Here is a 12,788-nt window from a genome sequence, read left to right as displayed (position 1 = left end):
GAAAGATCTTAAATTCTGTCAGTGTTTACATTATCATAGCTGACCCAAATTGAAAGATAAAGCAAGCAAGAAAAAAAGTATTAAATATTCAGATGTACTGTGATAGATTTCTGTGGGGAAAGAATTTATCTGTCATCCTTAGGTAATTTCATTTTGGAAGGCTTAAAGGAATTAGGTTACAAGTTTACATTACTTCTGACTTTGAGGTGTAAATGCACCCAATGGGGCAGGAATGTGATAAACGCATATTATTTCATCCTATATATTTAGAAATAAAGCTGGGGAAAATAAACAAAACCAAAACCCATTCTCACAAATACCTTTGCAAATTTGTTTACTTTTTAGTGAGATGGATTTCTTATTGGCACTTATAAAACCTGTTTTAAATAGCTGGTGAAAAGATGACATAAGTATATTCTTATTTGATAAAATTTTAAATGTCAATAAAAATAATCAACAAAAAAAATCAATCAAGCAAATAATTTTGGTTGGGGAGTTTTGGGGTTTTTTCCTTTTCCTTTTTTTTTTTTTTTTTTTTTTTTTTTTTTGACTGGTAAGGGTCCAGGAGCTTGTGTGACAAATTCTCTGGTATTTGAATATTGAATATTCAAATTCTTATTTTGAATATTGACAAATTTGGCCAGTGGTTTCCTATAGGTTTCTTTCTGGTGGTCAATACTGATAAAGTTGAAAGTTCCCACAGTGTAAATGGGAAGAAACATAACAAGGAACTTTGTCATTATTGAAATTATGGGGTTTTGCAGCAGTGAAAGCCCAAGAGAAGAGAATCCCAGAGCGTCTTCCCATTATGTCACTGACTTGCAGTGATTTTAGGCTTGTTGTTCATTTCTTCCCATTTAAGTAATAACGAGACATATGCAAATATCCCAAGTGATACCTGTTGATAACAGCACTGGTGACATTTGGAACCTCTTTTCTGTCTGAGGGAGGACCTGATTCTGTGTAAACTGTTGTTGGCTGGGGGAAAGCATCGAGAGTTCCACGTCTGGACAGAAATGTAACCCAGGCAACAGGGGAAAAGACTGCATCAATGTAGTTGAGGTGAAATGATTACATGAGGGTATTACACAATCTATCTGCAATATTAGAACCATTCTGGGGACTTAAATGCCCTTTTCTTCCCCTGCCTTCCTTTCTCTCATCTTAGAAAGACACCTTTGAGTCACATTTTTTTTGTGTTTGCCTTGTTCTGTATTTGTGCTCTGGTCAGAAAACTCTGGATAGTAACAGCGCAAATGCAGTCAGTGAGAAAAGAAGAGGGACGGAATCACCGAGTCACTGCTCGCACAGATGTTTGCTCACCCGACCTCTCACGCTTCCCACCCTTTGCCTGCTCGCAGCGTTAACCCGCCTCCCCTTCCCGGAGACCGTGGCGATCCCCGCGATTCCTTTCCCTCCTGCAGGACCCCACAGAGGTCTGCTTTCCGCGGCGTTGTCCCTCACAGTTGCCACCCGCTTACTGCTGCCGTGGCACCTCCTCCCCAGCTCCCTTTGCCTCCTAAAGTGGCACGAAGCGCTTTGCTTTAGCAGTGCGTTTGGGTTTTTACAAGAATTATCTCCATTACAGCTTCGGGCAAATGAACTGACTAATGAATTTTCTGTCGGCTATGGAAGTGCGCTGCAAGTAATTAAGGGATGTGCTGTGGGGACGATTAAGCTGCAAGTCACAGCGGCCAGAGCCCAATCGCGGCGAGCCCGTCGCGGTCTGTGCCGCCTGCGCTCGGCTCTACAATGGGATCATTGACTATTTATTTACTTCGCACAACAACTCCGCTGTTTACTTAATTATAGGAGCTTTTCAGTTACCAACCCCCACCCGCCCCAGCTCCATCTCTTCCACGCTCTTCGAGCCCCTCCACGCCTCCGATAGCCAGGACTCCCTAGTTGATCGCTTGGGCAGATGAATCGGGGCAACGCCTGAGCATTCTTTGGGGGGTCTGGGCAGCGCTCCCCCGCGGATCCGGGAACGGGAAATTTCCATGAGGGAAAGGCGAGGGGACGGGGATTTTCCTGTCAAGCTGCACGGCACATCTGCCCGGAGATCAGACCTCGGGAAGGCTGCCGGGGGTGGGCGCCGGGGGCGGGTGTGGGAGTGGGGGTGAGAGATCCTGCAGCACTTCAAGGCACGTCCGAGCCGCGAAGCAAAATCGGGAGAAGGGGAGAAGAGGCAGACGCCTGTGGCGCTGCGGGGGAGAGCGGGGCTGAGCGAAAGAGGAAAGCATTTGCAATCCCGCAGGGGATGGGGGAGCTGCATTTCACACCCCAGCTCATTAGGGAGCCCTGTTATCAGAGTCCCCCTCCCGCAGCGTTGCCGCTGAGGAGCGAGTCGGCCGGGGAGGGGGGCAGAGGCGGTTGCGGCTCCCACGGGGCGCGCTCGCTTTGCCTTCCCCATGCCGCGCTCGCCTTCCTTGCTCGCCCTCGCACGAGGTTTCTACCCCCGGACCCCTTTCCAGCCTGGATGGGGTAGGGAAGTAGTACCCGAGCTGCGTCCCCGGTAGTCCAGGGAAGGAGCGGAGGCAGGCGGGCTTCAGCATGAGGAAGGAGTCGAGGAGCAGCCGAAGGCACCCGCACTATTTCTAGCACCCCCGCAAGGCTGCGGTAGCGGCACTCCGCTCACCCCCGCGCTCACGGGGCAAAACGGGGACGGGCAGGGGTCTCTGAGCGTCTTTTTGCAGCAGGCAGGGTCCAACACTTCCCCTCTCCTCTTCCCCCCGTGTTTACAAAACGGCTCGGGGACTCTGATTAGGAGCTCGGACTTTTAACGCCCTGAAAACTCGCCACCCGGCGACCTCGGGCCCTTTTGGCGGCGGCGGGGAAGGAGAGGCGGGAGCGCTCCTGCTTCACCGGCCGCCCGCGAAGCCCTGCGGCCGCCGGTGGCCGGCGGGGCGAGCGGGCGGCGGCGGGGCTTGGCTTTGCGGGGAGCCGGGAGAGGTGGCCGCGGAGGAAGCGGCTTTCTGCTCCTTTAAAGGGCGCTGTGCAGAGCTCCCGACGGGAGGCGGATCTCCCTCACTCCTTCCCTCCCTCCATCCCTCCCTCCATCCCTCCCTGCTTCCCTCCCTCCATCCCTCCCTCCCTCCTCCCTCCCTCGCTCGGCCGCCGCTTGCCGCCGCCGTCAGTGGTGCCCGGACGCCGGCTGCACCGCAGCCCGGGCAGTCCCCGGCGTCCTGCCACCGCCCTTCCTCCCCCCGCCTCCGCCTTTCTCTCCCTCCCCGCTTCCCCGCCCGCAGCTCAAGGTAGGAGGATGTCCCGGGGTCTCCGGCTGGCCGCCACGGCCGGAGGGGTTGCATGCAAGTGAGGGGCTGGGAGGGGGGGCGGGAGGAAGAGGGTGACGGCGGGGGAAGCACCGTAGCCGTGCTGTGGTGAGACCTACACGCCGCGATGTCTCTTGGCCAGGTGTCAACGGGCAAAGGCGGGCGCTGGGCTGGCGGACCCGGGCACTGCTGGGCTGGCCGGCTCCTGCCGCCCGGGTCTGTCCCTCCTGTGGGGCAGACAAACCTGTCGCCTTCCTCTCTTCCTCCCCCGTTACTCCGCACCGTCATAGCTGCCGCTGTCCCCACGCTGGGGGCGGAGGGGTGGGAAAGCGGGGGCGAGAGGCCAGGGCCCCGATGCCCCTCGTCCGGCTCCCGCCGCAGCCCGGAACTGTCCCCCACAGCCGGAGCGCTGCTCCCGGGCCGGGCTCAGGGCGGCCGTGCCGGCAGCCTTGAGGATGTGCCCCCCATTTTCTTGGGGAAGCGGGGGTGAGAAACGGGCTCTAACTTCGCTGGAGTTGTGGGTGGACAACAGTCTCTACTTCCGTGAGGTCTCCTCCTGCCCCTACCCGGCCCCCACCGTACGGCGCAGCCAGCCCCACCTTCGGCTCGTCGGCAGTCCTGCCATTTATTTCTGACCAAATTCAGCATTCTTTGGGTGAGCATCCATCGCTAATCCAGCCAGGGTGCTGACACTCGCTGTGTAAAGCAAGAGACATTCCTGCCTACGGAGTGGAGGCACAATTGCAAGAGCCGTGTGCGCACTGAAAAGGAATGAATACATTAAAATGAAAACCTCTCTTCACGTTTGCCTTAGAAACTTTTGGGGGAGTAGAGTATGGAAAACATTAAACATCCTCCTTCTCCTCCCCAAATCTTTCACAGCTTCCCCAACCCCAAAGGAAACTGAAGGGACGAAGGCTGATCTGTAGATAATGTCATAAATGTTTGTTCTTGCTGTTTAAAACCGTCTGGAAAAGTGCATTTCTGCGATACCCAAAAGTGCCTGAACAAATAAGTCTATTGCATACTCAGATCGTTAATTAGAATGCACGTCTTTCCACTAGCTAAAAATTAATTACCATCTTAAAATGTCATTAATCATCCGCGCAGCAGAAACTTGGTTGTAAATTTGGACTGAGCTAATAACAGACAGAGGAGAGCCTATGGTTTTTATAGCTGGTGGGAGTGAAGTGCAAGTGGGCCGCAATGTGTTTTTAAACGATAATATCAACATTCATTTGAATACTTTGGCAAACGTTTAAAAAGGGAGGACTGGGTTACTGCTTTGTCAGCAAAGCTGCAATACTCATTTCTAGATATCTGGGGAGGCTGGTCAGGTGTTGCGGTAGGCTATGGCTCTCATCACACCAGATTGCAACAGCAGGAGGACTGTAGTGGCATGTGTAACTGAAGTGTTTGCAAGGATTTGCTGAAAAATATCCGAAAAACAAAGCTTTGGGGACCATATGTTATACACATACTAAATTTATATCAGTTGCTGTTGGGAAAGGACGAAACAGGAGATTAGGTGATATAGAAGTCTTATCATCGGTATTTAGAGACACAGCTATGACCTGAAAATGAAAGCCATTTCCTTTTTCAAGTAATAAGGTAAAACTATACATCCCAGTAGGTGGCAGCTAACAGGAACTGGGTTAACTTTTATTACGATAACAGCACATGAAAATGCGATCTGAAGGAAAAAGTGCCTGATATAATCAGGTAAACAGAATCACATATCTCCCCTTTCCAAATGAAATATTATGTACATAGGATCACCATTTATACTTGACACGTACCTAAAGAATTTAGTAGTCTTTTATTACCCAGAGAAGATTTAAAGGCCTCAGATTGTCTATTCTCCTTTCCCCGCCTATAGCTGTAATACTATTTTTCATATCAGCTTCACTTGAACATTGTCCTTGTGTTTTAAAGAAGTGTTATCATCATGTCTATGATAGATGACCAAAATGTAAAACAAATCAAAACATATAACCAAGGAACTGTAGTTTTCCCAGTTGCTGATCACTGAAGTGTGGAGGGCAGATTCATAAAGACTTTAATCTGAAAAGAACTGTGTAACAGTGGTGACAAGCCCCCAAAACACAAGACCAGCTTCTCCAGTATAACATTTTATTAGGAATTTCCAACCTTTGAACTGTACGTCTCACAGAGAAGAAAATATGAAAGGTGTTAAGAGCATTTACCTGCTCTCATATTGAAGTCATTCTGGAGAGTGGACAAAAGTATCTTTTTAAAGGTTAGCTTTCCTTTTGCTTCCCTCCCCCGAAGAAGAAATGAGGTTAAAGTCCAATTAACAGAAAAGGAGTTTAGGGTGGTGAAGTCTGAGGCTTTAGCTAATTGCATGGTCTATAAGTGGCCTTCAGTCATCGAATAATTAGTGAGTTCAACACATCTGACGTCTTGCAAGATTTACTTTTTGATAAGGAACTGGTATTCTCGAGAAAATAATACTGGATTAACTATGATTTTCCTTCAAGGTGGGAGCTAGGGTTTGAAAGAAGGGGGGAGGGCTGTCACACGTTAGGCGATGTGTGATAGCAGATAAGGAGAGTGGTACTCCTTCTGAACCCTTAAAATATCATAAAATATCCTTCCAGCTAACATAATCGAGGGTATAATACGTGTCCTTAAAGAAGCCGATAACAGCTTTTAATTTCCTTTCCGTGCGGTGAAATGACTAGAGGGTAAAAAAAAACCCAAAAAGCCGTTTTTGACTCCCGGAGGGATGCTGGCGCGGGCGCGGCAGCGGCGGGCCGGGAGCGCTGTCCGTGGTGCTGAAGTGGCCGCACCTCCCCGCACCAGGCCGGGCCGGGCCGGGCCGGGCGCTGTCCGCGGTGGCCAGGCCGCAGCCGGCGGTGCGGTGGCCAGAGGTTGTCACGGGGGGGAAACGAAACACCGGCTTGAGCCTTTACCGTCCGACCAGGGGCTGAGGTGGGGGCAAATAGGAAAAGGGATTAATGGCAAGTTGGTTTATGATTCCGGTTATTGTATAAACACCTCGGCGAGGTAGGAGTTTAGATTACAGGTAGCTGTATTTTTTTTTTCAAGAGACCTTAGAAAACCAGTCTGGTAATAGGAGTCACTTTGCCCAAAGTTTATGTCTTGTCTAATGTGGTAAAGCTGACGACGAATATTATATTTTCAAAACTGCTTACCAAAACTAAATTAAAAAAAAAGTCAGTTTAGACAGGCAGATACATCTGAGCATTCACAATTAAAGAAGTATCTAAAGATGCCTAATGTCCTTTATTTCAGCAACATCAGGGCAAAGAGTAAGGAGGAAAAGACTGTTCACAGTGTTCACGTGGGTCGCCGGTTTTATTTTTCCTTGGAGTAAGATAAAATATGAAAGAGTAGAACAGAATAAACAAAATAGCAAATACAAGAAAGAGCATCTCTGCATTTTTCCTGGGAGATATTCTAAGTGTGAACTGAAGGAGTCGCTAGATATCCTTGCTTTTAACACTAGGTGTTCTTTTAAAGTGCTCCAATAGTCAAATCGTCTGACTGAATCCCCTGCTAGACTGCAGAACTAGCCATTCATGATACTTATTTTTGACACTGCAGTTATGCCTCCATCTTAAAGAAAAAAAAATCAATGATGTTTAATAATCCCCTCTCAGAATGCACATTTCTTTTCATCAGCGTTTTACAGTGTTTTAAGTAAATGTGTGCAGAGGAAATCAGTAAGCCATAATGATAAAAAGTTACTTTGAATTGCTAACACTTTTAGGGATACAAAGCAACAACATTACAGGTTATAATTTAAATGCTTATGTTACTTATTTACATGTCTACAATACACAGACATTATTGAAGAAAAAACTGTAACTCACCTCTGCCATGCTCTACTTCTGATAGATTCCACGGTGTTCTCATTAGCTTGGCATCATTGGAATTTATTTCTGTAAAGTCAGGTTTATTCTACATTCATCTGTATGTATCTGTGGGGGAAGTCTCTCAGTGATATTTTCTTTAGTAATAAAAGGCAGGGAGGGAGATAAAGGAGACAAAAGATGTCTGTAGGCAGAATGTAGAATGAAATGAATTCGTTTTCCTGGTGGGGACTAGGAATTATCTTTTAATATTTGTAATAAAGCTTAAGTAGGTTCAGCAAAAGCTGCACTCAGATTGCAAAGTCTGACAGTCCTGGTTCAACGTATTTTAGTGGATACAGGCAAACAACTAATTCTATTTCCAAGGAAAATCTGAAGTAGCCCACAGACTGAGTTTATCTTCTTTGGAACACCTGGCCAAAAGACAAAAGTCTGTGGCTGTATTTGCAGATACGAACTCAGTATCCCATTATCAAACTGGGAAGTGCTATTGTTCTCACTGAGGACTGCAAAATGACAAACTACGTAGATCTCTCAGTACAGTAAGGAAAAGCAATATTTCCATAACATCAGCGTGAAAGGAAAGCAGAGTGCAAAATAAGAAAGTGGCAGAATAAAGTGCAAAACATAAACTAGTAAATCCCCAAGTAACTGTCTTTTAAGCAACACGGCAATTTCAAGCAAGTTGAGCGAAACAGGTCTGTGCATTCAACAAGGCTGTTCCTGCGCTGCCGATTCCTGTTTACCTTGCAAAAGCAAGCTGGTGCTCCGTAATCACTGGGTCCGGAGCAAGTTCCTAAGGACAGTCAGTATACAAGCCATCGCATTTACCCTGTTTCATGCATTAACGTGAGTAACATGCACGTAAATATGATGATTTTTTAAATTTATTTATTTATTTATTTATTAGGCTAAGCGTTACTCTGATAACCTGCACGACTTTATTGTCAGCCTCCTCTTTCACAACTCTAAAGCTAAGTGATTTCGACCCAGGCAGTCAGCTATTAAAATGCGTGAATTGATTTTTACACAAGCGATTCCCTTCTCCCCTGTAGCCCCCTCCCTCCCGCTACGGACCCTTATAGCTATTGTTCAGAACAACCGAAATACTACTAATAATTAGAAGCATGTAAATAAAACCGAGCTGGTTTGTTTTGTTTTTTTTTTTTTTTTTTTTTTCCCCCCCTCCGACAACGCTAGGCGATCAGATCGGTTGCATAATAGAAATTGGGAAGGCTGCCTGGCAGGCAGCCTTAAGAAGAGAAGAGCTATCTCAATTTCTCTCACTTAATCTTGGCTTCGCGTCAGAAGCTGTGCAGCAGTGCAGTAGAATGGGAGCACGGCAAAAGCTTCGCCAGTAAAACGGCTGGTGCTCATTGACTCTCGCTATGTGGCGATACCTCAGCGATTTCTCGAGCTGGATTACCTATTGATTTTCCTCCTTTCTTGCCTCCCAGGTTTACTCGGCTGGACATTGTGTGTGTTTGGATTTCTCAAGGATTCTCCCCCGACTAACATGGATGTCCCACCATTCCTTGCAGTTGAAGGTTGCTCCTTGGCGCAGTGAATGAAGAACATGCAGGGATTGCTAATGGGTTTGGGAAGCGTAGACTCTCTCCTCTCTCTGTGACCATGCCGTGATCGTGTCTGAGGGTCATCAGTTTACGTATCCTCATTCTCACCCTACCGGGAAACCTGACGGCTTAGAAGGGGGAAGTAAGGCAGCGCGTGTGTGCATAGAAACATCATGAAGATTATTTCCCCTATTCTAACTAATCCAGTCTTCAGATGCACCATTAGACTCCTTCTTTGCTTACTGTGGATTGGATATTCTCAAGGAACCACACATGTATTAAGATTTGGTAAGATTTCCCGACACTTTTTTCATTGTGCGTTTAAGCCTGAATGCGATATACGTAGGATTGACTCAGAAGGGGGTGCTGGGGGCGAGCTGGGACGTGCTACCGGAGTCAGGCACCGAAGTCCCTCTGTATTTTGCATCCGGAGGGATGAATTGCTGTGTGTTTTTTCTGTCGCTGCAGCTCATTGTAGCCGTAGTAACGGCACGATGATGATGATAATTATAATAACAATAGAGAGAAAAATGACTGGCAAACGCGTTTGCCTAAGGCTCTGCGCAGCTTGCCTGGCTTCCTCATAATGTACCTTTTTTGTCTCCATAGTAGTGGAAAGCATGCCTAATACGGTGCTCGATCAATTAAAAATCTGTCAACTAGTTGTTAAGTTTCGGCCGCCCGTCTCTGGTCCACGAGCCGATCCCGTGTGGGCGCGACGCTGTGATGTGAGACCTTTGGGCTGATTTCTTTTGAAGCGTCTGCCTAGTTGCTTGCCCCTTCAGTGGCGTTTAGGGTTAGAGAAGAGACGATTTATGTCTTGAGCGGTGGTCGTGAAAGAGCCCTTGCCATACGTTTCAATGCCACAGCTACTCTATGCGAGGGAAGTTGTATTAGGTCCCCGTCCCCTCCCCATCCCCGGAAAAAAAAAAAAAAAAGAAAAAAAAAAGAGAGACAAGTCATAGATCAGATAGATTGAAATTTCAAGGAGAAAAGGTTTTACAGTTTAAAGACTATCCCAGCTGGACCATGAAACAAATCTTAACAGCTCTGCCTGTGCATGAGCGCGTGTGTACGTGTGTCTAAGAAAGCAGGCGAGGGAGGAATTGCAGCCACTGCATCCCTTGTAGAAGTTTCGCAGTAAGGAAGGGCAGGACGGAGACGAAAGTTAACCCCACGCCCGAGGGGGGCTGTGCTGCCCGGGGAAGCCCTCCGGGGCGAGCCACGGCGGGAACCCCGCGCCCTCCGGGCTGCCCGGGCACAGCGGGTGGAGCGCAGCGCCCCGCGGGAGCCGCCGCCGGCAGCGGCGGGGGCGGGGGACAGGCCGAAAGTTGCTTCCCCAGCAAACGGCATCCTCTGTGCCTATCGACAGTGCGGTTGGAGGGAGGATGCGAGGGTCTCCCGCATTCGCGCTGGTCGCGATAAGCTGTAGCAGCCGCTACATCCATTTCTGCGGGGCACTGAAAGCTCTTGTCTTCGCCTGGGACTAGTGGCTTGGTTTGTATCTAATTTTGTTTAAATCCCCCCACCCTGCCGCACACACTTTGGTGTGGAGGGGAAGGTGGGTAATGTTTAAAAAGTCGCCAGGCTGTTACCGATCTCGTGTGTTGAATTCCTAGTAGTACTTATTTTCTGCTTCCATCTGGTCTAAAGGTGGTGCTTAAGGCATGTTGCTCTTAGCAACCGTCTTCAGGAATGCTCGTTTCTTTGGACATGGCTAAACGGGTCCGTATATCATTGCGGGGTTTATTTTGCATTCAGTCTGATCCATAATCATGGCCGTGAAATCAGTGCTAGCGCTGTCTGTAACCTGGCACTGTCAGGCTGTCTGTCATTCCACGAGCCGGGATTCACGACTGGTGCCGAGGGTCGGTTTCTAGGAGTCTGAATTACTTTCAAAGGCAGCTATGTCAACAAACATATTCCCGGCCACACCATTAGCAAGAGGTGGGCTTTCCTCCTTTAGATTACCATTCTCTCTGAATTGTTAGTCCAGTGTCCCTATGGAGATAGCCCTTGAGAGCAGCGTTTTGATTATGCTTGGAATAATAAATAATCCCGAGAGTGAAGGGTGGTGCAGCGGGACTCCGGCGCCCAGTGACATGGTCGTGCATGCGTGTATTTTTCTAGGCTAACTCCCCTTCCCAACTGCCCCTTGGTCCCACAGCCGGTGAACGGGTTGTGCTCACTCCGTTGTTTGTAGCAGCGAAGTATGAGTCCGCTTCTGAATCACCGCGTGCTTTTTCTTGTCTTCGAAAAGAATTGTCACCAACCCACCTCTGAGGTTTAGAAGTAGGTAGGGAGCGGTTGGTTACTTTATTTTAGTATGGAAAATGTTAGACGCAAGAGAGAGCGCGGAAGACTTTTTCCCTGCTCGGCCGGGCCTGTTGCACATCTCTGTTTTAAGGAGTCTGGATTTAGCCTAGTCCGGGTGAAGAGTGACTCTGCCTCTGACCGCGAAAGAACATCCCGCTCCTTCCCCAGAGGCTGACATCTCTGCTTCTGTGTAGGGCATGGCGGGGAAGAGGGAAGGAGCAGGGAGCGAGCTGTGGAAAAGCTTTGGTTGTTTCTGAAAGGGGAATTCCCCGCCGCTCCCTCCGGATTCCTGTGCTATCTGTCCCTTCGGGATGTCCTTGCGACCAGGAAGACGGGATGCTGGTGCCTTCCCGTGGGGTCCTTCCCGAGGAGAAGCGAGAGCTGAGGAGATTCCCTCCAGAAGGCAGCCTGCCAGCCCCCGCTCTTCTTCCTCAGCCAGCAGCGCTATGGCAACAGGGGAGAGCTTGAAGCCTGCCAGAGCTCCAGCCCCCTCATTCCTCCTGTGCAAATTAACCACCATGGATTCGCATTGTCCTTCCCACGGCTTCTCTCATTGTTGGGACTAGCCAGCATGTCCTTTCTCTCTCTCTCAAGCTACCTTTTAGCAACCACACAGGGAAGTCGAGCCGCCTGGGTTATCTGTCAAATGCGGGGGGTTAATTTTGCCAGCGCCTTATGGAGCAAACACGGGGAGAGGCTGGTGCGATGGCATAATTCCCTCCCCAGCAGCACTCGCTCAGGCATCTGGACGCCTGCTGCTGGAGTAGGGCAACGTGGCATTTGGGCATCGATTCATAAATGACACCTTGCTTTGGGGCATGTGGCATAGCTCCCTCTCTTGCCCTTTCGGAATAGCTTCCCATAAGCAAGCCCAGGAACCGCTAAGGCTGAGGCTTGTGCCCACGGTACTCGAGGGTTCCAGAGGGGAACAGTCCTAAACCATTGCTGCGGATGAAAGGACAGATCGCAGCTTGACGAGGGAGGAAAACAGCAGCCTAGTATTTGTCTCTCCGCCGTGCTAAGTGTGATGGAAACCTTTTCCTTATCACTTGGCAGCGTACGAAAGCCAAAATACGTGACTGCCGACAGATCCCGACAGATCCGCTCCGTTATCGGGGATCACGTTTCGTAGCTTCCCGATGCACTGCTCCTGTGTAAGAGCACGGCCGGGGCAGCGGCTCCCCAGAAACACCAGGCGGCTCAGCAGATCCACAGCCCAGCCCAGCCCAGCCGAGCCGCCTCCGGCCCAGGGCCGGCCTCCGCCTCACCACCTTTGCTTAAACCCCCTCGCTTCTGCTTTTGCCTCCCTGGGCGCATCCCAGCACTTTGCGAGGCTGAATTAACAAGCCATTAAGAGCTGTTAACCATCAGTAACTGCTCACCTGCGTTTCCAAAAAACCCTCCCCTTCCCTTGCCCAAGGCAGTAAGGGGCCGGGCTGTTAAAAACCCTTATTTTCTTATCTACGCGGGGTGTGAACGTCAGCTCTTTGAAATCTGGAGCACTCTAAAATATCCTCCTTTATTTAAATTTCCTGTTTCGGGCCTTGTCTCTGCTGCCGCAAGAAATTTGTCTTTCCTACAGCAAAGGTGTGAAGAGGGACCGGTGATTGGAAGGTGAAAGTGGTTTGGCCGTTGCCTTTTCTCATTCTCTGTCAGGTAACTCATTATTCGTGGAAGTGTGGTGAAAGACTAAAGCCCTCCACCGTAGAGGGGGGGCACTGGTCTGATAAGTGTTTCCTATTTTATGAGATATCTTTTTTTCTTCG

The 12,788-nt window shown here is 49.2% G+C and overlaps 1 protein-coding gene across 2 annotated transcripts in view; it reads left to right on the top strand.

The window, feature by feature from the left end:
- The first annotated feature begins 3,124 nt into the window (after window positions 1–3,124).
- The window catches only part of GRIK2 (glutamate ionotropic receptor kainate type subunit 2), a 418,840-nt gene continuing 409,176 nt past the window's right edge, over window positions 3,125–12,788 (top strand). The window contains exons 1-2 of one of the 2 annotated variants that reach the window (XM_063329880.1): window positions 3,125–3,254; window positions 8,590–8,994. In XM_063329880.1, the coding sequence (XP_063185950.1) occupies window positions 8,880–8,994 (115 nt within the window). In that variant the 5' untranslated portion in view covers window positions 3,125–3,254; window positions 8,590–8,879. Of the gene's footprint in view, window positions 3,255–8,441; window positions 8,995–12,788 lie in introns of those variants that run through there. The other variant, XM_063329879.1, reaches the window with a different exon arrangement.

Source organism: Chroicocephalus ridibundus, chromosome 3, assembly GCF_963924245.1.
Source record: "Chroicocephalus ridibundus chromosome 3, bChrRid1.1, whole genome shotgun sequence".
Lineage (NCBI taxonomy): Eukaryota > Metazoa > Chordata > Aves > Charadriiformes > Laridae > Chroicocephalus > Chroicocephalus ridibundus.
The sequence above is the reverse complement of the archived record's forward strand: the minus strand, read 5'-3'. Positions and strand labels throughout refer to the sequence as shown.